A 27,075-nucleotide genomic window follows, 5' to 3' on the forward strand; every position below is an offset into this window, starting at 1 on the left:
GGGATTGCTGGGGGCTGCCTGTGCCTCTCCCCCCCGGCCTTTTATCTTCAGAAGGAACCAAGGAAGATGGCAGGGTGCTGGGGTGCCTGTTATGGGAAGAGCTTTTGCCCAGAAAGTGTTTTACACATTGTTTCACCTGTCCTCACTGCTGTGGTCTGCAATGGGAGAGCTCTGTGACCTTGGGCCCCGGTGAGGTAGCCCATAGGGCTTAAGGGCCGGTGCTGTGCACAGGGACAGAGCGGGTCACCCCGTTCCCCACGACGGGCGGTGCTGCCGGTTGCTGCCCCTTGGTGGGTGAGGAGGAACTGAGGGGCCGGGGGGGGGGCCCAAACCGAGGCCTTCCCACGGGCTCGGGCCCAGGAACAAGCGGTGCATCGCCGTGAGAGGCTCTGGGCTCTGGCCGCGGCGGGCTAACCCGTGGGGAATTAGAACTCCCCGATACTCCACAACCGATACCACGAAGATGGCCTGGTGAGCGAAACAGGGACGGAACCTCAAGGGATTCCGAGGGGCGGGGCCTGATGCGTCTGGGCGTGTCCATGGAGATCGTGGGCGAGTCCATGGAGATCGTGGGCGTGTCCGTGGAGATCGTGGGCGTGTCCATGCACATCGTGGGCGTGCCCATGCACATCGTGGGCGTGCCCATGCACATCGTGGGCGTGCCCATGGAGATCGTGGGGGTGCCCATGGAGATCGTGGGCGTGCCCATGGAGATCGTGGGCGTGCCCATGGAGATCGTGTGCGTGTCCAGGCAGATCGCGTGCGCGGTGCGCGTCGGGAGATGCGGCCGCCGAGCAGAAGCCCCCCCGGTGGGTGCGGGCGTGGGTAGAGGCTGTGTTGGGTGTGGGTGTGCGTGTGGGGTGTGGTGTGTGTGTGGTGTTTGTTGTGTTGTTGTTTGTGCGCGTGTGGTGACCGTGTGTTGTGCGTGCGTGGCTTTGTGTGTGTGTTGTGGGTGGGTGGGTTGTTGTTCATACTTACCTGGCAGGGGAGACACCATGATCAAGCAGGTGGTTTTCCCAGGGCGAGGCTCATCCCCTGCACTCCGGGTGTGCTGACCCCTGCGATTTCCCCAAATGCGGGAAACTCGACTGCATAATTTGTGGTAGTGGGGGACTGCGTTCGCGCTCTCCCCTGACCGAACGGTTGAAGGACAGATCATCAGGGGGAAAGGAATTGTCACGGATCTTCTCGCTCTCTCAAGAACTCAGCACTCGCTCATCCCCCCTATCCCTGCACGACCTCCCTCGGCCCGCACACCCCACCCTTGATGGTGCGGATTTCACCCGCACGTCGCACCGCGGACCCCGCACTTAAGGACATGGCTGGGGAGTGTGCAGCGGGAGCCCGGAGATGCTCCGGGACCCCCGGCTGTGCCCCGGGAAGATGATGCAGCTCCGGGACCGGGCACAGCTCAGACATGGAGGGTCCTGGTCCCCTCAGAGAGTCATAGAATGGCTTGGAAGGGACCTTAAAGCTCATCCAGTTCCCATCCCCCTGCAGGGACACGTCCAGCTGGATACCAGGGTGCTCCAAGCCCCATCCAACCTGGCCTTCAACACTGCCAGGGATGGGGCAGCCACAGCTTCTCTGGACAACCTGGGCAACCAGAGGTTCAAGCACCCTCCCTCACAGGAAATTATTTTTTCGTCATGTCCAACTCATATGTCCCCTCTTCAAGTTTTAAACTACTGCCCTTGTCCTCTTACCCCAGCTTTCTTGGGGCCCCTTCAGGTATTGGAAGGTTGCTCTGAACTCACCTGGGAGCCTCCTCCACTCCAGCCTGAACGACCCCCCAACCCCAAAGCCTGGCATCCCAGGGAAACATCGCACCGGTCCCCTGCGATGCGTTCCCCCGAACCTTTTCCCTCTGATGATCTGTCCTTCAACCGCTCGGTCAGGGGAGAGCGCGAACGCAGTCCCCCACTACCACAAATTATGCAGTCGAGTTTCCCGCATTTGGGGAAATCGCAGGGGTCAGCACACCCGGAGTGCAGGGGATGAGCCTCGCCCTGGGAAAACCACCTGCTTGATCATGGTGTCTCCCCTGCCAGGTAAGTATGAACAACAACCCACCCACCCACAACACACACACAAAGCCACGCACGCACAACACACGGTCACCACACGCGCACAAACAACAACACAACAAACACCACACACACACCACACCCCACACGCACACCCACACCCAACACAGCCTCTACCCACGCCCGCACCCACCGGGGGGGCTTCTGCTCGGCGGCCGCATCTCCCGACGCGCACCGCGCACGCGATCTGCCTGGACACGCACACGATCTCCATGGGCACGCCCACGATCTCCATGGGCACGCCCACGATCTCCATGGGCACCCCCACGATCTCCATGGGCACCCCAGACACCACCGCCGCTGCCCGAGCCGCGCCCGGGCCGCTACTGCCCATAGCCACCCCGAACCTTCCGCCGCTGACAGCCCCGGCGTGTCCCGAGTCAAGCCGGAGCACAGCTGGGATGCCCGTGGACCTCCCTGTGCACCCGGGAGGCAACTCCGTGTCTGGGGGCGAGGTCAGACTCGGGGAGCCGGGGGCCACGTGCGCAAGCAGCAAACACGAGAGGTTGAAGCTCACCTGGAGCTGACACTGCCGCTGGTGTGTCAGGCAAGAAAGGCTTTCCAAGGACAGGCCTCAGGAAAACATCGGACCAAGACCTGTAGAAGATGGATGCTTGACAAACAAACACAGAAATGGTGGAAGAGTTCAATGCTTTTTTTGCTTCAGTCTTTAATAGTAATGGTAGACCATCCCTTCAGTTACAGGACTACAACTGCAGGAGCAGTGACTTTCCACTTGGCCACCTGTGTGCTCACAAGCCTACAGGCTGAGGGGGTTCACCACAGTGTTCTGAAGGAGCTGGCATGGACACACAGAGAACCCAAACACCCACTGTATCGCACACACCCTGCCCAGACCACACCATCAGAATGTTACAAAAATTACCAAGACTCAATATTATTCTGTTAATGGTTTAATTTAATTAATAAAATAGCAATAAGCAAAACAGCACTGGGTGCGTGGCGAGTCTCCGCTCCACTCACACACATGACGTAAAGTTTAATCTTTTAGTTTATATTACATACCTTAATACATATTCTTAACTATTCTAATACATATTCATTACTGTTCTAGGAATAGGCTGGGTTATGTTTATTAGTTCTTGGAAGAGGCAGGCCTTCAAAGGCACATACCCACTGTATCTCTGGGGGTCTTTTTGACCCCCATCCGGTGGTCGTTGGATGAAGTCAGTGTCTGCCTCAGTTTGCCCTCTCGTTACCCTTCAATTCTGCACATGCGCTCCTTCGTTCTTTCCTGTGCAACACTCTGCAGCCAGCAGTAAAACCACCTTAAATTGCAATGCTATGTGGTGAGCAGCAAAATTAGCTTCGATTAGCACAACAGGATGTACATTGTAGTGTTTTCAAGGTAGGGAAACTGCGGATGTCTTGTTTCTTGTTCCCCTAAGCCTTGTAGTTACACTAGGAACAGTATTATTTGCATCTTTCACAATGTTGAAGGCAGATATATTATTAGTACTCTCAAAAGGGGGTTAGCAAATTACTTTATACCAGTTCGGTTAGTAAACACTTTATAATTATTCAAATAATTATTCAACATGAATTCACAAACACACACATATATTACAAGAACTTTCTCAAACATCCTTCTCCAGCAGTGGGGCCAGTGCTGCATTCAGGGCTCTGGAGGAGGGCAGAAAACCACAGGATACTTGAAAGGGATCAAAAGCCCTCCAATGTGGAGACCAGAGCTGTTGGAGCAAGGCCCCATAGCTGCTGAGAGGGCTGTAGCAGCTCTGCTCTGGAGCCAGGCTGAGAGAGTTGGGGGTGTTGAGGCTGGAGAAGAGAAGGCTGCAATGGGGAGACCTTAGAGCACCTTCCAGTGCCTGAAGGGGCTCCAGGAAAGCTGGGGAGGGACTGGGGACAAGGGCCTGGAGGGATGGGACCCTGCGAGGGGGAAGGGTTTGCAGCTGGGAGAGGGGAGATGGAGAGGAGATGGGAGGGAGAAATTCTTTGGGGTGAAGGTGCTGAGCCCCTGGTTGCCCAGGGGCTGTGTCTGCCCCATTCCTGGCAGTGTTTCAGCCCAGGTTGGATGTGGCTTGGAGAAATCTGAGCTGCTGGGAGCAGTCCCTGACCACGGCAGGGTGGCACTGGATGAGCTTTCAGGTCCCTTCCAACCCAAATTAGTTTGGAATTCAACAGTTATGGAATACAAGAATTTAGATTGATTGCAGAATATTAGGATTATGTGACTGGTTTCAAATGAGGGCAAATTAAAACTTGCTTAGCTTAGTCACTATTTCAAAAGCACCATTTCTGTGTTTGTTTGTCAAGCATCCATCTTCTACAGGTCTTGGTCCGATGTTTTCCTGAGGCCTGTCCTTGGAAAGCCTTTCTTGCCTGACACACCAGCGGCAGTGTCAGCTCCAGGTGAGCTTCAACCTCTCGTGTTTGCTGCTTGCGCACGTGGGCCCCGGCTCCCCGAGTCTGACCTCGCCCCCAGACACGGAGTTGCCTCCCGGGTGCACAGGGAGGTCCACGGGCATCCCAGCTGTGCTCCGGCTTGACTCGGGACACGCCGGGGCTGTCAGCGGCGGAAGGTTCGGGGTGGCTATGGGCAGTAGCGGCCCGGGCGCGGCTCGGGCAGCGGCGGTGGTGTCTGGGGTGCCCATGGAGATCGTGGGGGTGCCCATGGAGATCGTGGGCGTGCCCATGGAGATCGTGGGCGTGCCCATGGAGATCGTGTGCGTGTCCAGGCAGATCGCGTGCGCGGTGCGCGTCGGGAGATGCGGCCGCCGAGCAGAAGCCCCCCGGTGGGTGCGGGCGTGGGTAGAGGCTGTGTTGGGTGTGGGTGTGCGTGTGGGGTGTGGTGTGTGTGTGGTGTTTGTTGTGTTGTTGTTTGTGCGCGTGTGGTGACCGTGTGTTGTGCGTGCGTGGCTTTGTGTGTGTGTTGTGGGTGGGTGGGTTGTTGTTCATACTTACCTGGCAGGGGAGACACCATGATCAAGCAGGTGGTTTTCCCAGGGCGAGGCTCATCCCCTGCACTCCGGGTGTGCTGACCCCTGCGATTTCCCCAAATGCGGGAAACTCGACTGCATAATTTGTGGTAGTGGGGGACTGCGTTCGCGCTCTCCCCTGTTACATGCATTGTGAAAAATAGATCGGTAAACACGGGAAAACATAGAGTGAGGGCACGGTTTCACGCGCAGTGAAGATGCTAAAGTCGAAATTGGGTACTGTGTGTCGGAAACCTCATCGCTGTTTGCTCGACTTCTGATTGTCGTTCTCCGCTCGCGGTTCTTCTGTGGCTGTAGTTAGCGTATCTGTCCTGGCCGCTCGTTCCCCCTGTCCGGTGCTCCCCGGTGCTGTGGTCAGTTCTCACCGCCCCGCCCCCGGGGTTGTCCCCACCCGGCCCCGCCCCGGATCCACCCGCTGCCACGGCGCGCGTCCCGCTCGCTCTCCACAGCGGGCCCGCTGGAGCGCACGTGGATCCGCCATGGGCTGCCTGGTGCTGCAGGATGGGTCGGTGCTGCGCGGTCGACCCTTTGGGGCCGCTGGGGCCACCGCAGCCGGGGAAGTCGGTGAGTGGGGTGGGACCGGGACTAGGTCCGGAACAGCGGTGATGTCGGGGCGCGGCCCTGAGACCGGCGAGAGGCGCCAGGAGGGGATAGGGGCGGGAGTGCTGTCCCGGTGCGGGGACCCCCCCGCTCCGCTCCGTGCTTCCCAGTGGGGCAGGAGCCGGGGCTGGCTCGAGGGGTGTCTCCTCCGGCGGGATGGGGGCGGCCGGGATGCTGCGTCCTAGCCCCTCTTCCTGTGCCCGCAGTCTTCCAGACCGGCATGGTGGGCTACCCCGAGGCCCTCACCGACCCCTCCTACAAGGCCCAGATCCTGGTACTCACCTACCCGCTCGTCGGAAACTACGGGGTTCCCCGGGACGAGACCGACCCCTTCGGCCTCAGCCGGGTGAGTGGGTGGGAGGAGGCGGGCAGTGAGGACAGAGACACGTAGCTGCGGACAGTTTGATATGGGGCAGGCAGCGGGACGATGGGGTCTCAGGGCAGTGGAGCACGGTGCAGCGCATCCCTGCAGCGGAAGGGCAGCGGCACAGAGCACTGCCCGCGGGCTAGCACGGGGGGTCAGGGCGGGGAGTGACGGGCACCGTGCGGCACACGGCAGCACGTGGGGGTTAGGCCCCGATGCTGTGGAGCCCGGGGTGCTCCAGCCCAGCACGAGGGGCTGGACGGGATGTGAGACCCCCTTGCCCTGAGGCTGGGGTGGTGGGTGTCGGGACTCTGTGTCTGTCCCACTCCATTGCAGCCCCCAGGAGGAGGTGCAGTGCAGTCTCCCTCCCTGCCCGCCCGAGGCCCAGCACCCCTTCCGGCCCCTCGGCCTCGGCCCTGCCTGTCGCAGCACCACGCCTGCCCCCGGGGCAGAGTCCAGGCCCCTCTGGCCCCGACGGCTGGGCCCTCCCCATACCTGGGGGTCTGTCCTGTCCTGTCCTGTCCTGCCCTGCCCTGCCCTGCCCAGCCCTGCCTTGGGGTGTCAGGATCCCCTGACTCTGCTCTGTGGGGACAGGACAGGGGTCTTTGGGGCTCCCAGTGGGACTGTGGTGCCTGTTCATACCATGGCTGTGCCAGTCTGAGGGGTCCCTGGGTTAGGGGCTGCAGTGCAGCAGCACCAGGACCCTGGGAACTCCCAGAGCTTGGTGGGACCATGGTGTGTGGGGTGGCAGGGGGCAGGTCCTGTGCTGGGGATAGGTATGGGGTCCCTGTCCCACAGGGCTCCCCCAACCCTGGGCTGTAGCTGTCCCACTGTGCCCCCTGGGGTCAGCCAGGCTGGGCACCCGGGGGGCTTCTCCTGAGTTGGTGACCCCCTGCTCAGCCGTGTTCACCCCCTGCTCAGCCGTGTTCACCCCCTGCCCCCACAGTGGTTTGAGTCCAGCAAGATCCACGTTGCTGCGCTGGTGGTGGGAGAGTGCTCGGAGACCCCCAGCCATTGGAGTGCATCCCGCTCCCTTGACCAGTGGCTGAAGGAGCAGAACATCCCCGGGCTGGAAGGTGGGACAGGGAGACAGGGCTGAGGGGAGCTCAGGTGGCAGTGGGGCAGCTGAAGGCCTGGGCCCAGAGGGTCAGTGGGGTCTGCATGAGGCCTGTCCCTGCTTTGGGATTTGCCCCCTCCGAGTGGCGGGGGAGCGATGGGTGGGGGGGGTTTCTCAGGTGGGGCAGGGCTGTGAAGTCATCTCACAGCCTGTCCGCAGGGGTGGACACTCGAGCCTTGACAAAAAAGATTAGTGAGAAGGGGACGCTGCTGGGGAAGCTGGTGTTGGATGGGACCCCCGAGGAGAACCTCTCCTTTGAGGACCCCAACAAGCGTCACCTGGTGCAGGAGGTGTCATTGAAGGTGAGGGTGGCAGAGGGGAACTGGTACTTGACTTGGAGGGGATGGTTGGGGGGACTGTGGGAGGGACTGAAGGGGGATAGTGCCAGGCTGGGGAGGGGCTGCCTCTGGTCTAGGGGCACAGGAGGAGGGCTGGGGGTTGTGGGGATGGCAGGGAGTGCTGGCACTGGGCTTGGGGGATGGCTGTGGGGGGCTGATCCCACCTGGGGGTCCTGACTCCCCCCTCCCACAGACACCCCGTGTATTCAACACTGGTGGGTCACCGCACATCACAGCCATCGACTGCGGCCTCAAGTACAACCAGGTGCGGTGCCTCTGCCAGCGGGGGGCGGCTGTCACCGTGGTGCCCTGGGACTACCCACTGGACCCTGCAGGTGGGTAGGAGTGGGTGGGGGCAACCTAGGCTTCTGCTAAGGAGAGGATGGAGCCTGGAGCAGTGCTCTTCACTGTGAGCTCGGGCAGACCCTGCAGGTCAGCGGCTGGGATGCCGTGGTTGGGGTGGGTGTCTCTGGCCAATGACATCAGGGTGACTGCTGATGTGTTTGGGAACAGCAGGTTTGGGGTGAACTGCCATGGCGGGGGCTCACAGGGGGCTCGCTCTGACCCTGCTGCTGTCTTGGTGCAGACTTTGACGGGCTGTTCATCAGCAATGGCCCTGGGGACCCCCAGCTCTGCCGGGAGACGGTGGCCGGGCTGCAGCGGGTGCTGGATGCCCCCCAGCCCAAGCCTGTCTTTGGCATCTGCCTGGGCCATCAGCTGCTGGCCCTGGCCCTGGGTGCCCGCACCTACAAGATGAAGTGAGCAGGGGTGTGAGGGTGTCACGGGGTGTGAGGGTGTCACAGGGTGTGGGGGTCTGGGATGAGGGTCTCTGGGAAAGTCCATTAGGGTCACCATGGGAGTCCAGAGGGGTGTTGCTGTAGGGGCCCAGGGTGGGGGCCACTGCGGGGGTCTGGGGAGATGTCATTGTGGGGGTCCACAGAACCAGGAGTCCCTGTGGGGGTCTGGAGGGTGGTGTCACCGTGGGTGCCCAGGGTGAGGGTCATTGTCAGGGTGTCAGCAGGAGGAGGGTCCCAGCCTGATGCCCACTCTGCTGCCACCACAGGTACGGGAACCGCGGTCACAACCAGCCGTGCCTGCACGAGGACACACGGCGCTGCTTTATCACGGCGCAGAACCATGGGTTTGCGGTAGAGGTGGGCAGCCTGCCTCCCGGCTGGGTCCCACTCTTTACCAATGCCAACGATGGCTCCAACGAGGGGCTGGTCCACGAGCACAAGCCTTTCTTCAGGTGGCCACAGGGCAGGGGGCTCGGAGGGGCCGGGGTGGGGAGGGGTATGGGGCCGTGTCTGACTCCCTCCACAGTGTCCAGTTTCACCCTGAGCACCGCGCCGGCCCCACCGACCTGGAGGGACTCTTTGACATCTTTGTGGAGACTGCACGGGATCTGCGGGATGGGGATGGCAGTACCCTGACGGGTGAGTGGGGGTGGGAGGGAAGTAATGGGGATGGGACATGGGCAGGACAGTGAAACCGGGTTGGGGGTGGGGGGGATGCTGTGGGGCTGTGAGGGAATGAGCAGAGACTGAGGGGCCAGGGCTTTGCACAGGGGCCATGGGCAGAACCATGGGACTGGGGCTGGGGGGGCTTTGTGGGGGGCCCATAGGCAGGGCTGTGGGTGAGGTCTGCAGGGAGTGGCTGTGGGGAGAACTGTGGGTCTGGGGCTTTGCAGCAGGGCTATGGCTAGGGAGCATGGGCAGGGGCTGCTGTGGGACTGGGGGGGTGCTGTGGGACCAGTGGGAGCCATGAGCAGGACAGTGGGGCCAGGGCTGTGCAGGGGTGTGCGTGTGGCTCTGTCCCCAGTGTCTGCTGTCCCTCCCAGTGCGGCAGCGCCTGCGGGACTGGCTGAGCTCCAAGCAGGGACCTGCAGGGGGGCAGGATGTGGCCCGGCCCCGCAAGGTGCTGATCCTGGGCTCCGGTGGCCTCTCCATTGGACAGGCAGGAGAGTTTGACTACTCGGGGTCACAGGTGAGTGCCCACTGGGGACATGGGGAGTGGTGGTGGGGTCACTGTGGGCCACCAACTGTGACCCATCTGTTCCCCCAAGGCCATCAAAGCACTGAAGGAGGAGAACATCCAGACGGTGCTGATCAACCCCAACATTGCCACAGTGCAGACCTCCAAGGGGCTGGCGGACAAGGTCTACTTTCTCCCCATCACCCCTGAGTACGTCACCCAGGTGAGTGCACCCCAGGCTGGGGTGGAGCAGGGATAGAGGGGCTGGGGGGCTTGGGGCTGCTGCAGAGGGGTATGAAGGGTGCTTGCGTTAAGTACAGAGTGTAGGATGTGTTTTGTGGAGTTGCCATGGGTCCCTGCTCCACTGCTCTGGGTCTGTGTCCCCCAGGTGATCCGGAATGAGCGCCCTGATGGGGTGCTTCTGACCTTCGGGGGACAGACAGCTCTCAACTGTGGTGTGGAGCTCACCAAGGCGGGTGTGCTGGAGCGGTACCACGTGCGGGTGCTGGGCACCCCAGTCACCTCCATCGAGATGACGGAAGATCGCAAGGTCTTCGTGGAGAAGATGGAGGAGATTGGGGAGCACGTGGCGCCCAGTGAGGCGGCTGCCTCCCTGGAGCAGGTCTGGGGTGGCTATGGGGCAGCACCATGGGGCAGATCCCAGGCTGGGTTCCTCCATCCCAACTGTGCTCCCCATGTCTCCCTGTAGGCAGCGGCAGCAGCGGAGCGTTTGGGGTACCCAGTGCTGGTGCGATCTGCCTACGCCCTGGGTGGGCTGGGTTCTGGCTTTGCCAACAGCTGTGAGGAGCTGGTGGCCCTGGTGAGCCAGGCCTTCACTCACACCTCCCAGGTCCTGGTGGACAAATCCCTGAAGGGCTGGAAGGAGATCGAGTACGAGGTGGTGCGGGATGCTTACGACAACTGTGTCACGGTACAGGATGGGAAGACCGAGGGAGGGGTTGGGCTGGGGGGCTCCTGCTGGATCCCTTATCCCTGGGAGGGGCTCCCCAGTCCCTTCACTGGTGCCAGTGCAGCTCCTGTGTGACATCAAAGCTGCAGCCCTCAGGCCAGAACCCCCCTGCCCTGGGGGAGCTGCAGCAGAGGCAGCGGCCTGGGGGTCACCTCCAAGCCCCACCTTGGTCCCTCAGGCTGGGAAGGGGCCAGTGGGAGCTAGGAGGAATCCGCATGGTGATTTCCCCCCCCCCGACTGTCAGGTGTGCAACATGGAGAACCTGGACCCGCTGGGGATCCACACAGGCGAGTCCATTGTGGTGGCCCCCAGCCAGACCCTCAACGACACCGAGTACTTCATGCTGCGCCGCACAGCCATCAAGGTGGTCCGGCACCTCGGCATTGTGGGCGAGTGCAACATCCAGTTTGCCCTGAACCCTGAGTCTGAGCAGGTGAGTGTGGAACCCCAGTGTCCCCAGGGCCAGCTCCTGGTTGGTGGGGCTGTGTCCCTGGTGTCCCCAGAGCCAGCTCCTGGCTGGTGGGGCTGTGTCCCTGGTGTCCCTGAGGTTGGAGGGTCTGACCTGCTGCCTGCAGTACTACATCATCGAGGTGAACGCCCGGCTCTCCCGCAGCTCAGCCCTGGCCAGCAAAGCCACTGGCTACCCCCTGGCCTACGTGGCTGCCAAGCTGGCCCTGGGCATCCCCCTGCCCCTCCTCAGGTAACGGCACCACAGCAGTATGGGATGGGGGCACCACTCCAACAGGATGGCTCCTGGATGGTGTCTCTTGTCGCCTACCCAGGAACTCGGTCACCAACTGCACCACGGCCAACTTTGAGCCCAGCCTGGACTACTGTGTGGTGAAGATCCCTCGCTGGGACCTCAGCAAGTTCCTGCGGGTCAGCACCAAGATTGGCAGCTCCATGAAGAGCGTGGGTGAGTGCGGGAGGCCGGTGGTGTAGAGTGTGGCACTGGTGGGCAGGGGTGCAGCCACTCACCACCCCATTCCCAGGGGAGGTCATGGCCATAGGCAGGAACTTCGAGGAAGCTTTCCAGAAGGCTCTGAGGATGGTGGACGAGAACTGTGTGGGCTTTGACCACACAGTGAAACCAGCCTCGGATGTGGTGAGTGCCAGGCTTAGGGGGGCACAGGGAAGTCTGCAGCTGGTGCAGTCCTGGGGAGGGGGCAGCCATGACCCTGCTCATCCTCTGGCCTGACAGGAGCTGGAGACACCGACAGACAAGCGGATCTTCGTGCTGGCAGCTGCGCTGCGCGCTGGCTACTCCATCGAGCGGCTCTACGAGCTGACCAAGATCGACCGCTGGTTCCTGCACAAGATGAAGAACATCACAGACCATGCGATGCTGCTGGAGTTGTACCGCGAGGGGCAGAACGCCATGCCGCCCACCATGCTGGCCCGGGCCAAGCAGCTCGGCTTCTCTGACAAGCAGGTTGCCCTGGCCGTGCTCAGGTGAGGAGGGGAGGGTCGGTTTCCGCTCCAGCCCCCAGCCCCCAGCCCTGGCTCACCCTGCCCCTTGCAGCACCGAGCTGGCCGTGCGGAAGATGCGTCATGACCTGAAGATCCTGCCAGTGGTGAAGCAGATCGACACAGTGGCGGCAGAGTGGCCGGCCCAGACCAACTACCTGTACCTGACCTACAACGGCACTGAACATGACCTGGCCTTCCGTGAGCCCCACGTCATGGTCATCGGCTCTGGCGTCTACCGCATCGGCAGCAGCGTCGAGTTCGACTGGTGTGCTGTTGGCTGCATCCAGGAGCTCCGCAAGGTCAGCCAGGACCCGGTGCCCGCTGGGCCTGGGGGTCTCTGCTTCAAGGGTGGGGGAGTGGGGGTCCTCGGACTCACCGTGGTCCCTTCCCCTGGCAGTTGGGCTTCAAGACGATCATGGTGAACTACAACCCTGAGACGGTGAGCACCGACTATGACATGTGCGACCGCCTCTACTTCGATGAGATCTCCTTTGAGGTGAGGGGCTGGGGTCCTGTCTGCCACAGGGCTGGGGCTGCCACCGTCCTCATCCCAGTCCCATCCACCTTCTGCCCTCATGCTGCCACAGGTGGTGATGGACATCTATGAGCTAGAGAACCCCGAGGGTGTCATCCTGTCCATGGGCGGGCAGCTGCCCAACAACATCGCCATGGCCCTGCACCGACAGCAGTGCCGCATCCTGGGCACCTCCCCAGAGGCCATCGACTCGGCTGAGAACCGCTTCAAGTTCTCCCGCCTGCTTGACTCCATCGGCATCAGCCAGCCGCTCTGGAAGGAGCTGTCTGACATGGAGGTGGGTGTGCACCAGGATGGTGAGGCTGTCCAGGAGGACCGGCCCTTGGCATGTCCCCTGAGGGTGCCATGCCCCCCACAGTCGGCCAAGCACTTCTGCTGCAAGGTGGGCTACCCCTGCGTCGTGCGTCCCTCCTACGTGCTGAGCGGCGCCGCCATGAACGTGGCCTACTCAGACAGTGACCTGGAAAAGTTCTTGAGCAATGCTGTGGCTGTGTCCAAGGAGCAGCCTGTCGTCATCTCCAAGTTCATCCAGGAGGCCAAGGTCCATCCAGGAGGCTGCTCTGGCCCTGCCATGTCCCCGCTCCCTGGCAGAACCCTGTCCCCCCACTCTGGTGCAGGCTGTGACCATGTCCCTGCTCACAGGAGATTGACGTGGACGCAGTGGCCTGTGATGGTGTAGTGGTGGCCATTGCCATCTCGGAGCATGTGGAGAATGCCGGGGTGCACTCAGGGGATGCCACGCTGGTGACGCCCCCCCAGGACATCACCCCCAAGACTCTGGAGCGCATCAAGGCCATTGTCCATGCTGTGGGCCAGGAGCTGCAGGTCACCGGCCCCTTCAACCTGCAGCTCATCGCCAAGGTACTTCAGCCTGGAAGCTGCTCCAGGCAGGTCTGGAGGGAGGATGCTCTGTGTCCCCAGACATTCCTCACACTGTCCCCTCTTTTCAGGATGACCAGCTGAAGGTGATTGAGTGCAATGTCCGTGTGTCCCGCTCTTTCCCCTTCGTCTCCAAGACGCTGGGGGTGGACCTGGTGGCTCTGGCCAGCCAGGTGATCATGGGTGAGGATGTGGAGCCAGTGGGGCTGATGACAGGCACAGGCATTGTTGGTGTCAAGGTGAGCAGGGGTCTGTTGGGGCTGGGCTGGGGTGTGTGGCCAGGCAGCCCCTCAGACCCCCTGTCTCCAGGTCCCCCAGTTCTCCTTCTCGCGCCTGGCGGGTGCTGATGTGGTGCTGGGCGTGGAGATGACCAGCACAGGGGAGGTGGCTTGCTTCGGGGAGAACCGCTGTGAGGCTTACCTGAAGGCCATGCTCAGCACCGGCTTCAAGATCCCCAAGAAGAACATCCTGCTAACCATTGGCAGCTACAAGGTGTGTGGGGCTGAAATTGGGGCCAGAGACCCCACCTCCACCCTCTCACCAACCCTCTGGGGTCATTGCAGAACAAGAGTGAGCTCCTGCCCACTGTGCGGACCCTGGAGAGCCTCGGCTACCAGCTGTACGCCAGCCTCGGCACTGCTGACTTCTACACGGAGCACGGCATCAAGGTGGGGCTGGGGGCTGGGGGGCAGGGGGCTCCCTTAGGGGGTTACAGGGCTCTAATTGGAGTCACTGTTGGCAGGTGATGGCTGTGGACTGGCACTTCGAGGAGTCAGATGGCAGCGAGGCTGGCACCCGGGAGACCCAGCGCAGCATCCTGGACTACCTGGCTGAGAACCACTTCGAGATGGTCATTAACCTCTCCATGCGCAACTCGGGGGGCCGCCGGCTCTCCTCCTTTGTCACCAAGGGCTACCGCACCCGGCGCCTGGCTGTCGACTACTCTGTGCCACTCATCATCGACATCAAGTGCACCAAGCTCTTTGTGGAGGTGGGCTGGGGCACATATGGGGTCCAGGGGACATGGGTGAAAGTGAAGGAGCAGCAGAATCCCAGACTGGTTTGGGTTAGAAAGAACTTTAAAGAGTCTTTAAGATGACCTAAAACATCATCTAGTACCACTCCCTGCAATGGGCAGGGACCCCTCCCACAGCCCAGGTTGCTCTGAGCCCCATCCAACCTGTCCTGAGACACTGCCAGGGATGGGGCAGCCACAGCTTTTCAGGGCAACCTGTGCCAGGGGCTCAGCACCCTCAAAATCTCATCTCAGTCTCAGCTCTTTAAGATGAAACCATTTCCCCTCGTTCTCTCGTGAATGCTGTGAGGTGGGCACTGTAGGTGGGCATTACAATCATGGACTCAAAGAATGATAGGGGTTGGAAGGGACCTCTGGAGGACATTGAGTCCAATCCCCCTGCCAAACCACTGATGCAGGAGGGTTGGTTTTGGGCGGATGTCTTCATCCCAGTCTGTGGTCCTGCCACCCCCACAGGCGCTGGGCCAGATCAGGGCAGCCCCCCCAATGAAGATGCATGTGGATTGCATGACCTCCCAGAAACTCATCCGCCTGCCGGGTAAGTGGGACAAGTGGATGGGTGGGGTGCTGCACAGGCACTGCAGAGGGAAGAGGAGACTTTCCCCCATGGACTGGGGCTGCCAGTGCTGATGCTGCCCCCTCCCCAGGCTTGATTGACGTCCACGTCCACCTTCGCGAGCCAGGTGGCACCCACAAGGAGGACTTTGCATCAGGGACAGCAGCCGCCCTGGCCGGTGGTGTCACCATGGTGTGTGCCATGCCCAACACCAGCCCTGCAATCACTGACGCCTCCTCCTTTGCCCTGGCACAGAAGGTGAGAGGCTGCTGGTGCCTGCTCTGACACCCCAGTCCTTTCCTGGCACTGCAGTGTTGATTGTGGTGTTGGCTGAGGTGTTGGCTCTAATGTTGGCTGTGGTGTTGGTTCTTGTGCTGGCTCCGGTGAGCCCAGCACCCACCACCTTTTCACCACAGCTGGCCGAGGCAGGGGCCCGCTGTGACTTTGCCCTGTTCCTGGGGGCCTCCCCGGAGAACGCCGGGGCACTGGGCAGCCTGGCCGGGGCAGCTGCGGGGCTCAAGCTGTACCTGAACGACACCTTCTCCAGCCTGCGGATGGACAACGTTTCCCTGTGGATGGAGGTGAGCTGCCGTGAGCAAGAGTGAGCACAGGGGGGCCCCACACGGCTCCTGGTGCCCACCAGCCCCATGTTCTCCCTCCAGCACTTCGAGCAGTGGCCGCGGCACCTGCCAGTGGTGGCCCACGCTGAGCGGCAGACGGTGGCTGCCGTCCTGATGGTGGCCCAGCTGTACCAGCGCCCCGTGCACATCTGCCACGTGGCTCGCAGGGAGGAGGTGAGTGCTGGGGAGTACACGGGGGTGCGGCATCCTTGGGGCTGTCCCCTCACCGTTGCCCCCCCAGATCCTGCTCATCAAGGCAGCCAAGCAGAAGGGGGTGGCGGTGACGTGCGAGGTGGCCCCCCACCACCTCTTCCTGAGCCGGGACGACCTGGGGCGCCTCGGGGAGGGCCGTGCGGCCGTGCGGCCGGCGCTAGGCACGCGCCAGGACGTGGAAGCGCTCTGGGAGAACATGGACACCATTGACTGCTTTGCCACGGACCACGGTGAGCCCTGGGGGATGGTGGCTGTGGGGCCAGAGGCTGGCAGTGGGTTTCACAGTGACCAACCCCCTCTTGCAGCCCCCCACACGCTGGAGGAGAAGCAGGGGCAGGAGCCGCCCCCCGGCTACCCTGGCCTGGAGACGATGCTGCCGCTGCTGCTGACGGCCGTGGCCGAGGGGCGGCTGACGGTGGAGGACATCATCCAACGCCTCTACGAAAACCCCCGGAAGATCTTCGGGCTGCCGGCGCAGGATGACACCTATGTGGAGGTGGGTTCCCACCCGCCCCTCCTGGCTCTGGCCACGTTCCAACAGCCCCTGACCTACTGTCCTGGCAGGTGGATCTGGAGCACGAGTGGGTCATCCCCAGCTGCACGGCCTTCTCCAAGGCCCGCTGGACCCCCTTCGAGGGCATGAGGGTGAAGGGGACTGTGCGGAGGGTGGTCCTGCGTGGGGAGGTTGCCTACATTGATGGGCAGGTAAGGCCATGGGTACCCACTCAAATCTACAGGGGTTGCCCCTGCAGGGGTCCCCATCACCCACCCCACTCTCCCATGGCTGCAGGTGCTGGTGCCCCCTGGCTATGGGCAGGATGTGAAGAAGTGGCCCTTGGGCACAGTGCTGGCACCGCATGCAGCACCCACCAAAGAGACCACAAAGGTACTGGGGAGGGGGGTGCGGGGCTGGGGTGTCCCTGCTGTGGCCCAGCTCCAGCTTAGCCCCTCGATACAGACCCCCGAGCGGCCCTGGCATGCAGTGCCTGAGGTTCTGCGTGGCCGAGCCTCCAGCCCCCGCCGCGATGGGCGCTTCCACCTGCCACCACGCATCCACCACGCCTCCGACCCCGGCCTGACAGGTAGGCCCGCGGCGCGGCACAGTGGGGCATGGCAGGGCGTGGCAGGGTGGTGAGCGTGCTGCCCCAGGGGCCAGGTCTGCGGCTGCGCCCAGGCGGCCCCGCTGATGCTGGCCCTTGTGTCCCGTTCAGCGTTCCGGAGGCTGGGAGCCGCGTACCGCCCGGGCGCCCGAGGCACCGGTAATGTCGGGGGGGGGACTCACTCAGACAATGAGTCGCGGCCGTACTAATGGCACTAACCGCAGCCCATGAGTGCATCCCCTCCCCCAGGTGCCGCGCGGGTGCCCTGGCACGGGCCCCTTTCCCCCGAGAGATGGGGGGCGCAGTGGGACAGGGCACAGCTGCGCCTGCAGCCGCTCCCGCACGGCACCTCGGGGACCCCTCGCCTGCCAGTGTGATCGGGGACGCGTCCGATTGGGTTCTGTGGGATGGGGGGAGAGGGACACAGCTTGTGCCCAAGCTTGGCTCCTCTTTTTGGTAGCCATGGTCCCACTGTCTGGTGGCCGTGGCACCACCGTTGGACCCCGTGGTGCTTTTGCCTGGTACTGCTGAGTGCTGGAGGGGCTGTGCCACACCAGGAGTTTGGGTCCTGAGGTGCTGCAGCCCCCTGCACCCCCTAATGCTGCTGCTCCCCTCTCCCACCCAGCCGAGGATGCCCGGGACAAGGCCGGCAGGAAGGTGGTGGAGGCAGGTGAGTGCCATGGGGGGCTGGGGGGCTCTGGGACCACCCGCACAGGCTGACCCTGCTGCTCCCACAGATCCAGCTGTGATCCAGGATAGCTACTCCTACCTCCCACGCCAGGCATCCCCCCAGGGCGTCCCCCACTTCCAGACCTCTGCGCTCCTGCCCCCTCTCATCGGGCCGCACGTCCTCTCTGTCCAGCAGTTCTCCAAGGATCAGGTGCTGGGGCCGTGGGTACTCTGATCAGTGTGGGGGGCACAGTGTCCCTGATGCTGAGTCCTGCTGTCCCTGTATCATGTCCCACTGACACAGCCAAGTGCCCTCTCCCCACAGATGTCCCATCTGTTCAACATGGCACACATCCTGCGCATGCTGGTTCAGAAGGAGCGGAGCCTGGACATCCTCAAGGTGGGGTGGGTGTGGGGTGCACACCTGGCTCTGTGCCAGGCACGAGCGCCCTGGGTCCCCCATGGTGACAGTGCTTCTCCCGCAGGGCAAGGTGATGGCGTCCATGTTCTACGAGGCCAGCACACGCACCAGCAGCTCCTTCGCGGCAGCCATGAGCCGGCTGGGCGGCTCCGTCCTGTCCTTCTCGGAGGCCACCTCTTCAGTGCAGAAGGGCGAGTCGCTGGCTGACTCTGTGCAGACCATGTGCTGCTACGCTGATGTGCTGGTGCTGCGGCACCCCCAGCCTGGCGCTGTCGAGGTGAGGGGGCTGAGGGCTGCATCCTGCCCTGGAGGCGTCGGGGTCCCGTCCTGATGGTGGTTTCTGAGATGGGGAGGCTGGTGACGTGATGGTGCAGATGGTGACCTGCACAGTGGAGACCCACAGGGTGGGGGGATAGTGATCTGCACGATGAGGTGACCTGCACCTGCTGATGCCAGGCAGTGGTGACCTGGGCAATGGTGGGATACTGTGACCAGCATGATGCTTGGGATGGTGACATCTGTGGTACCGTGGTGGTGGCCTGTTCACTTGTGACCTCTGTGTGCTGGCGGGTTTGGTGACCTGCCCCAGCAGTGGTCAGCGACCTGTGTGGTGTCATGGTGGTGACTTGCACAACAGTGGGGATGACGAGCTGTGCAATGGGAGGGGTGGTGACCTGTGTGCTGCTGGGGACAGTGCCCTGCCCCAGTGCCCCAGTGGTGGGGACAGTGACCTGCCTGTTGGGTGGACGCAGGGTAGGCTGGGCAAGTGCGACCCTGCTGTCAGGAGCAGGAGCCAGGTCCCGCTGCTGTGGGGCCGGGGGGGCCACATCCTACCTGTACTGAGCCCCCCCATCCTCCCAGCTGGCCGCCAAGCACTGCCGCAAGCCGGTGATCAACGCTGGGGATGGGGTGGGCGAGCACCCCACGCAGGCGCTGCTGGACATCTTCACCATCCGCGAGGAGCTGGGCACTGTCAATGGCATGACGGTGAGGGCTGGGGGGCTGTGGCCACCCCCACCGGGGGCTGGGGGCTGTGCCTGGGCCGGGCTGACCTCTCCCCCCTGCAGATCACCATGGTGGGTGACCTGAAGCACGGGCGCACCGTGCACTCGCTGGCCCGGCTGCTCACCCAGTACCGCGTCAACCTGCGCTACGTCACCCCCCCTGGCCTGCGCATGCCCGAGGACATCACCACCTTCGTGGCCTCCAAGGGCATCCCGCAGGTGAGGGGGGGGCAGCAGTGGGGTGATGTAGCCTTGTGACCCCCCCTCAACCCCACTGATGGAACCAGACACCGTGTGCCCCCCCAGGAGGAATTCGGAAGCATTGAGGAGGCTTTGCCAGACACGGATGTGCTCTACATGACCCGCATCCAGAAGGAACGCTTCCAGCAGGCCGAGGAGTATGAGGCTGTGAGTTGGGGAGTGGGAGGGACCCTGGGGCCTCTTTGAGGGGGGGGAGTGCCCTGCTCCCAGCTCAGGGCTGTGCACTGCCCCCCCAGTGCTTTGGGCAGTTCATCCTCACCCCCCACATCATGACCCGCGCCAAAGAGAAGATGGTGGTGATGCACCCCCTGCCCCGCGTCAACGAGATCAGGTGCGGCTGGAGGCTGGGGGGCTCTGGGGGCTGCAGTGTGCTGTGGGCCCTGGGGCGGTGGTGCTGGGGGAGGGCTCGGGGGGGCTCCCCAGCGGGGGGCTCATGGAGCTGGGGGGCTCATGGAGCTGCGGGCTGGGGTCTGATCCGGGGTCCCGAGGGGGGGGGTCCGGGGGTGTCGTGCCCCCCCCGGCCTTGTCTGATGACGTCACTTCCGCAGCGTGGAGGTGGACTCGGACCCGCGTGCCGCCTACTTCCGGCAGGCGGAGAACGGGATGTACATACGGATGGCGCTGCTGGCCACCGTGCTGGGCCGCTACTGACGCACAATAAACGCGACGCTTACCCAATGACGTCATCTTGCCGTGCCATGGCGGGGCTCTGGCGGGGCTGGGGGCGGCTGCTGGCGCGGCGGCCCGGGGCGGCCCAGGCGCTCACCGCCGGTAAGGGCCGGGATCCACACACACACACACACACACACACACACGCTGGGCACGAGGTGGCCCTCAGGCCCTCCCGGAGACCGCCCCCGCCGTGCACAGACCCCCCGAGCCCTAGAGCGGGCTGCTCCTGTCCCGTCCCTTCATCCCCTCTCCTTCCCTCTCCCCGTGCCCCCCTCCGCCTTCCTCCTCTTTCCCCCCCCGTCCTCCCCCTCTCATTTCCTCTCCCTCCATTCTCTCCTGCTTTCTCCCTTCTCATTCTCCTCTTTAGTTCCTCCCTCCGTTCTTCCTCCCTCATTCCCTCACTCAGTCACCCACCCCTCATTCCTTCCCCTCGTCCCTTCCCCCTCATTATCCTCACCTCCTTCCCCTCATTTCTCCTTTCCCCACCCTCCGTTCCTGGCCCTTGCTCCCTCCCATCCTCATCGTCCCCTTACCCCCCACCCCCTCTGGCCCATCCCATCCCCAGACACCCTACCGTAACCCAGCCGCCCTTGCCCTGCTGTGATGGGCACTGTCTCTCCCCCGTGAGAAGCTGGGCGGGAACCCCATGGCCTCTGGGGGGGGGTCGTTCCCGTGCCTCGGGGGTCCATCCCCCGGGTTGGGAGGTGCTACCCGGGGCGGGGCCAGGGGTTCCGCATGAGTCCCACGGGGTGGGGAAGCCTTCCCTGCGTGTTGCTTCTAGGGGCCAGTCCAGGATGGGGGGGGAAGTCCAGCGGGAGTCGAGGGGGGGCTGATGTGCTGGGGGTGAAGTCTGGGGGAGCCCTGCTGTGCACACTCAGCTCGGCATGCAGCCGCTGGCTCCTGGCCCGTTCCCCTGCCCCCCCGCCTCCGCTGTTCCCCGGTTATTTTTATCGGATTTGATGGAGTTTATACCTGGCACCCGCCGGAGCCAGCCCTTGCATCCTGGAGGGAGGCCAGGGCAGAGTTGGGAGAGCTGCCCAGGACCGGCCCCCGTACCCCGGCAGCCCCTGCCCGCGGCGGGGAGGGGTTTGGTGCAGCCCCCGGCCACGCTCCAGGCTCCAGCTCCGCCAGTTGCTGCTTCCCCTCGGAGCTGGCCCGGACCCACCCTGCTCGGTGCGGAAGAGCCGGGATGAGCCCTGCTCCCTCCGGTCACCGGAGCGGAGCCACCGGCTGGGACCGGGCCATGGCGCTCTGACGGTCCTCGGCCGTGCCCGGCCCCGCTCGGTGCCGCCCCGGTCCCGGAGCCGCGGGCTGGGCAGGGCTTTGCCTCCTGCCTCCCGGGCTCGGCCCTGGCAGCGCAGCAGCAGTGCCCCCGGCGGTGACCCTGCTGTCCCCGCCTGCTGGTGCAGCCAGTCTGCCTTAATTAGGTCTAATTGGGCCCGTTTCAAGGTCCCCTGGCCGCGGGGGCAGCAGCCGGCAGGGTCCCGGCACCCCTCGGCTCCGGGCTGGGCTCTGTGCCCCGCGCTGCCCGACTTCAGCCGGTGTCACCTCGGTGTCACCCCGGTGTGGGGGCTGCTGCCAGCACGGCAGGACTGATGGGGCTGCACTCCCCGACCAGTCCCCAGCAGCCCCGGTGCTTTGGCACAACCGGGTGCTGTGCCTGCAGCCCCGGTGAGCCCCGGGGGCTGTGCTGGGCCAGGTGGGAATCTGAGCCACCTCCGGGCTCTGCTGGCCGTCACCAGATTCCCTGGGGCCACCCTGGGACGTGTGATGGCTGGGGACAGCGCTCGGGGCGACCAGCACAGCCGGGGCCTGCAGCCCTTCAGCCGTGCCCTGCTCCTCAAGGGGACACTGGGGACACCGATGGTCCTGGGAGGGAGGCCGGGGGCTGCTTGGGACACCCTTGGGGCTCTGCCACCCCTGGGTCTGGTGGCACAGGGGAGGACACATTCAGGGCTTCCAGGAGGGAGCAGAATGGCAGCGGGGCTGGGGACGTGCGGGGAGGAGCTGGGACACGGGAGGGGACGTGTGCGGGGGCACGGGGCCAGCCCGGTTACGTCGAAAGGGTCAGGGGTGGGGGACAGAGCGGGGCTGCCAAAGCCACGGGCAGGGATGGGCACAGCAGAGGGTCCCCCACAGTGACCTGGGGACGTGGAGCGGTGCCAGGGACTGGCGATGTCTGGGATCCTGAGGGAGCACAGGGATGGGAACCAGGACCGGGATTAGGGTGAGGAGACCCCGGGAATCTCTCCAGCCCTGGCTGTCCCTGAGTGGGCTGTGCTGGTCACAGGGGCCCTGATGGCTGTGGGGGACGTCGTGGCACAGCAGCTGGTGGAGCAACGGGGGCTGAGTGGCCACCAGGGCCCCCGCACCCTGCGGATGGCGGCCATCGGCTGCGGCTTCGTGGTGAGACGCTGCGGGGCTGCGGGCTGCGGGACGGGCGTGGGGGGGCACCGGGATGTGGGGAACACATGGGGGGTTGGGATGGAGGGATGGGGTCCCATGCTGTGGGCTGGGACAGTCCCCAGTGCTGGTGACAGGCCAGGGTGGGGGCAGGACAGGCTCTGGTCCATGTACCCAGCTCCAGAGCCCCCCCTGCCGCAATGCCCCCCCTGTCCTGGGCAGCAGGACCCTTCCTCACCTCCTGGCTCCTGCAGGGCCCTGTCGTGGGTGGCTGGTACAGGGTCCTGGATTGGCTCGTCCCAGGGGCCACCAAAGTGGTGGCTGTGAAGAAGATGGTCCTGGACCAGGTGAGTGGCCTGGGGTGAGGGTCCCTGTGGGGCTGGGGAGTGGGAGCAGCCAGGTCTCCAGAGTTGGGTTCCCAGCCCCAGCTCAGCCCCAGTGCAGCGGGGGGCTGGGGCAGGCAGGGCTGCACAGGGGCCACCCTTGGACCTTTCAGAGTCTCTGGGGGTCCCATCCCTACCCATGGTTCTTTCACAGGCCTAGCAGCCCCAGGGCACTGAGCAGGCTGGGCCAGTTCCCCCCATCCTGTGCTGCTCCAGGTCTTGCAGCCCCTATCTCTCTTCCAGGGGTTCTTCGCGCCGTCTTTCCTCGGCTGCTTCCTGGCCGTGACGGGGGTGGTGAATGGGCTGTCAGTGGAGGAGAACTGGGCCAAGATCCAGCAGGTACTGGTTGCTCCTCAGGGCCGTTGGCAGCACCCTGGCAGCTCCTGGGGTGTTCCGGGCGCCAGTGCCAGGGCTGTTCCCTGTGCCCAGGCTCCCCAGTGCCATCCCCGGTGCCGTGCAGCACTGTCCAGCTCCTCTGCTGGCTACATCTCCAGAGCCATTATGGAGATGGGTCCAATTAGCCCCGATTGCTGGAAACCAGCGCGGGAACTGAGTCAGCGTGAGTCACCAGGAGCGGGAGGTGGCACACAGGGTGGTCACTGCCCGGGGGTGGCACCAACAGTTGCCAGGGCTGTATGCAAGAGCCCTGCAACAGTCAGGCCATCAGCTGCCACCAGCTGGGCTCTGCTTGTGGTGCCATCACCCAGAGCTGGTTCCTCTGCATGGGGACACCCATCAGGGAACATCCCTGCCCCTCATCCTGCCCTGGGGCACAGGGACCATGAGGGGGGCTGAGTTACCACTCTGTCTCCAGGCTGCATGAGAGCAGCACTGAGTGTGAGGTGCCTTGGGGTGCACACCTGGGCTGGTCCTGGGCACAGGCAGCCCCCCTGGGCACTCCCACCTGCCCTGGCTGCATCTCCTGCAGGTCATGCTGTGTGTCTGGCCGTGCACCTGCAGGGACACCCACCAGGGCCTAGGCAAGGTCATAGGTGATTCCTGCACCCTGGCAACCTGTCCTTGGTGGGGGGCTGGGCTGGGGGCCGGGCAGCAGTAGCTGAACCCACCTTCACTCTTGGCTTGGGGCACATCTGTCCCTCCCCACACCGAGGAAGCGTCAGCAGCACATCCATCACCCCTGCGCCCGCTCGCCCCGTCCTGGGCTGCCGGCCAGCGCCAGGCTCCAGCTGAGTCACAGCCAGGCAGGATGAGGGACTTGTCCTGCTACCATGGGGCTGGGCTGCAGCACAGTGTGGCTGTGGCACGAGGAGCGTGCAGCGTGTCATCCTCCTGGGGTGGTGGCCCTGGCTCGGTGACCTCTCCATGGCTGTGGCCAGCTGTGTGCCAGGGCTGGGTCCTCATGTGGCTTGGTGACAGTTCCAGATACTCATGACATCTCTTCTTCCCCAGGACTATGTGGACGCTCTGCTGACCAACTACTGTGTAAGTGCTGGTGGCAGTGACAGCCAGGGCTGTGTCCCCTGCTCCAGTGTGTCCTGGGGTGCCTGGTTGGCGTCCTCTGCACCCCTGTCCCCTGTCACCCTGAATTCCTGGGCAGGGACAGGGCAGGGGGCTGGCCGAGTCTCTCACTGCAGTCTCCTTCCCTGCCCAGATCTGGCCACCGGTGCAAGTCGCAAACTTCTACTTCGTGCCCCTGCAGCACAGGTAGTGACATGGGGGTGGCCCTCGCTCCCTGGCTCCGGGAGCCCATGGCTGTGCACGCTGTCCCCTCTGTCCCCAGGCTGGCCATCGTCCAGTGTGTTGCCATTGTCTGGAACTGCTACCTCTCCTGGAAAGCAAATCGGATGTGAGGGGCAAGCCTTGTCCCCCCAGCCCCCTCCCCATCCTTCTGCTGCCTGACCCTGCCCCACCTCTGGAGCTCTTGGATCTGGCACCCGTGGCTGCAGGGGGACAGGGTACACAGCGTCACCCATCATCTTCTCGGGGAACAGTGTCATCTGTGGACATTGCCCTCTCTGCTCACTGGAGTAGAAGATGGTGATGAGTCTGCCCAGAGAGGGGCTCATGCCCAGGGCTGCTCTGGGCCCTGCAGTGCATTGTGCCATGGCACAGCGCTGCCCTTCAACAGAGTTCTCCCTCTATGCTGGCTCCTCTCCTGGCCCATGTCCCCACACAGAGTCTCTGCTGCCACCTTGCTCCATCCTTCCCCAGCAAAAGACCCCTGGGGGAGCAAGGAGCTGGCCTGGTGGGTGCAATTATGGGCCCCGTGCTGGTGGTGCCACTCAGAGCTAAGGTCAGTGCCACTGCTCCAGCCCCACTGACATAGCTGGTGTCCTGAGCTCTGCTGGGGACAGGTGGACACCCAATAAATGACCATTTTCCCTCCTGATCCTCCTGACATTGTGCTCCTGGCTCATCCTGCATTGGGGGCTGCACAGAGGTGGGTTCAGGCTGAGCTGAGCTAGCTGCTGGCAGCCTCCTGTCCCCTTGGTGAGGTGAGAACCTAGAGCAGGGCCTTGGGCCTGTGGCAGCACGATGGCTTTGCTCTCTGCCTGTCCCCAAGGAGGCAAGTGTCCAGCTGCAGTGCTGGTATTGTGCTGGGGCACTGTGGCTTGGGCTGCTGGGGTGGGTGATCCCAGCTGTTGGTGAATGGATCTGGCATGGGGTGATGGTGGCTTAGGGGACCACCAGGTCCCACTGTGGCTCTCAGGTGGGGTGTGATGGTGCCTCAGCTGCTGCTGGGTGGTGAGACAGGCCAAGCAGCACCCACAATTAAGGATCCTCCAAGGTTCTCAGTGAGCACCATGCAGGCCTCAGCATGGACATGGAGGGTGCAGGAATGGGGAGGGCTGGAGCCAGGGTTCTGCAGGGCTGGCACCAAGGTTTTTGGGGACCTTAAGCAGTGGGAGGGCTGCAGGGCTCAGCAGGAGTTTGCAGCCCCAAAGCACGGAGCCTCTATCTGCTTTGTCTGGGGTGGAGGAGGGCCACAGTGTGCCAGCAGTGAGTGGGCTGCCAGCGTGGCCCTGGGAGCAGCCGTCCTCATGGCACAGGGGCTGCCAGCTCTCGGGGGGCTGATCCCAGGCCCTGCCCCTGAACCATGGGGAGCAGTTGCCAAGTGCCAGCCTTCACACTACATCCTCGTCACAGGTGCATTGCCCTGTGAGCCGCCTGGCTGCAGGCATGGCTGTGCCACACTGTGCTGAGGGACATGCAAGGTGAGGGGGGGGGGCCGAGCCTCTGCCCCCCCAGCTCTGCCCAACACCAGCACTGGGGAAGGGTCCTGTGCTGGGCCTGTCCTGGCACCTGCACCAGCACTGGATGTCAGCTTTGACCCTCTCTGCCTGCAGGCAGAGACACAGGGCTGCCAGGCTGGGACAGGGTGCTGTGGGGTCTGTGGGCAGGGGAATGGTGCTGTGGGGGTCTGCAGGCAGTGGTGTGGTGCACCAGTGGCTACCTCACCGTTTGGCAGCAGTGGCCGGTGCCCCGGGCTGGCACGTCCCGCCTGCAGCACAGTGCTGCCGGCTCCGTTGCCTTCACTCTATGAGTCACAGAATTTGGCTGCCGGTGCTGCTCGGTTCTGTCTGTGGCCTCCAGCCCCGGCACACGCAGTGGTTTGACCTCAGCACCGTGAGCTCTGCCCAGGGCACGGTGCCTCCAGGACAGCCAGGCCATGTGTACCCCACTGTGCCCGTCCGGTGCTGGGGGATGACAGGGGCCGGGGGTGTGTTCCTCCCTCCCTCCCTCCCTCCCTCCCTCCCTCCCTCCCTCCCTCCCTCCCGCTGCTCTCTGGTGCTACTCGAGGTGGCTGGTGGGCCCAGAGGGGCCCAGGCCAAGGACCCACAGGTCAGCCCACTTCACCGACCTGGTACCACTCACCAGAGCATGGGGGTCAGGACGCTGAGGGGCAGCCAAGACGCCCCGTGTCCTGGTGTCTTCGTGTTGAGGTAGCGCCGTGTCCTCGTGCCTCCATGTCTCGGTGGTCCCAGTGGTCCCAGTGGTCCCTGTGTCGCTGTGTTCCGGTACCTCCGTGTCCCGACCCTGCAGCACCACGGACAGCGGCACCGGGACGGCACCGGGGCGCGAGTGGCTCTCGATGAACTGAGACGTGGGAGGAGGGGGGGCGGCGGTCGACCGGGGGTGTGTGAGGGGGAATCCGGGAGACCTGGCGGCAGAACCCGCCGCGGGTCCCGTTCTGGAGGTCCTGCTGGCACCGGCCCCCCCGCTGCCGGTACTCCGCTGCCGCCACCGTCCCGGTGCCCCCCCTCGCCCCTGACCCCTCCCGCCACCGTCCCGGTGCCACCCCCCACTCCCGCTCCCACGCCGGTGGGTGCCTGCCCGGCGATGACGTCATCCCGAGTTCCCGGTCCTATATAAGCACCGACCGCGCCGCCGGCTCAGCTCCCGCGGGACCGATCGCCTCTGCTCCACCGCCAGCGGCACCTGCTGGGGACGGGACCACGCACC

At 63.8% G+C, this 27,075-nt stretch overlaps 2 protein-coding genes and 3 non-coding genes across 6 annotated transcripts; 4 read left to right on the forward strand and 1 right to left on the reverse strand.

Moving 5' to 3' along the window:
• Positions 1–970: 970 nt before the first annotated feature.
• LOC115600381 lies at positions 971–1,134 on the forward strand. The gene has a single exon (XR_003988928.1). It is a non-coding gene; the product is annotated as a U1 spliceosomal RNA (small nuclear RNA).
• Positions 1,135–1,895: 761 nt separating this feature from the next.
• LOC115600382 lies at positions 1,896–2,059 on the reverse strand. The gene has a single exon (XR_003988929.1). It is a non-coding gene; the product is annotated as a U1 spliceosomal RNA (small nuclear RNA).
• A 2,963-nt stretch (positions 2,060–5,022) lies between these two features.
• LOC115600383 lies at positions 5,023–5,186 on the forward strand. The gene has a single exon (XR_003988930.1). It is a non-coding gene; the product is annotated as a U1 spliceosomal RNA (small nuclear RNA).
• A 278-nt stretch (positions 5,187–5,464) lies between these two features.
• On the forward strand, positions 5,465–19,896 carry CAD (carbamoyl-phosphate synthetase 2, aspartate transcarbamylase, and dihydroorotase). Of its 2 annotated transcripts, XM_030468831.1 has the most exons (45): positions 5,465–5,629; positions 5,872–6,011; positions 6,976–7,105; positions 7,306–7,448; positions 7,678–7,819; positions 8,071–8,242; positions 8,548–8,733; positions 8,808–8,920; positions 9,325–9,470; positions 9,550–9,681; positions 9,847–10,080; positions 10,168–10,389; positions 10,673–10,861; positions 11,004–11,128; positions 11,211–11,344; positions 11,421–11,533; positions 11,630–11,880; positions 11,951–12,197; positions 12,296–12,394; positions 12,486–12,710; positions 12,792–12,974; positions 13,076–13,294; positions 13,384–13,551; positions 13,622–13,804; positions 13,876–13,980; positions 14,055–14,303; positions 14,805–14,886; positions 14,996–15,162; positions 15,321–15,485; positions 15,567–15,698; positions 15,766–15,967; positions 16,043–16,233; positions 16,302–16,442; positions 16,528–16,623; positions 16,696–16,819; positions 16,949–16,996; positions 17,463–17,507; positions 17,575–17,717; positions 17,832–17,906; positions 17,992–18,204; positions 18,789–18,914; positions 18,995–19,150; positions 19,238–19,339; positions 19,429–19,523; positions 19,741–19,896. In XM_030468831.1, the coding sequence occupies exons 1-45, from the start codon at positions 5,545–5,547 to the stop codon at positions 19,841–19,843; spliced, it is 6,741 nt and encodes a 2,246-aa protein (XP_030324691.1). In that variant the 5' UTR covers positions 5,465–5,544; the 3' UTR covers positions 19,844–19,896. The 2 variants fall into 2 exon arrangements, with proteins under 2 accessions (XP_030324691.1, XP_030324692.1); XM_030468832.1 differs by lacking the exon at positions 16,949–16,996.
• Positions 19,891–24,964, forward strand: MPV17 (mitochondrial inner membrane protein MPV17). The gene is made up of 7 exons (XM_030468833.1): positions 19,891–19,963; positions 22,155–22,270; positions 22,522–22,614; positions 22,894–22,989; positions 24,061–24,093; positions 24,263–24,315; positions 24,392–24,964. Exons 1-7 carry the CDS (start codon positions 19,891–19,893, stop codon positions 24,459–24,461), a joined length of 534 nt encoding a protein of 177 aa, XP_030324693.1. The 3' UTR covers positions 24,462–24,964.
• Positions 24,965–27,075: the final 2,111 nt, after the last annotated feature.

This window comes from Calypte anna, unplaced genomic scaffold (assembly GCF_003957555.1).
Source record: "Calypte anna isolate BGI_N300 unplaced genomic scaffold, bCalAnn1_v1.p scaffold_86_arrow_ctg1, whole genome shotgun sequence".
In the NCBI taxonomy this organism is placed as follows: domain Eukaryota; kingdom Metazoa; phylum Chordata; class Aves; order Apodiformes; family Trochilidae; genus Calypte; species Calypte anna.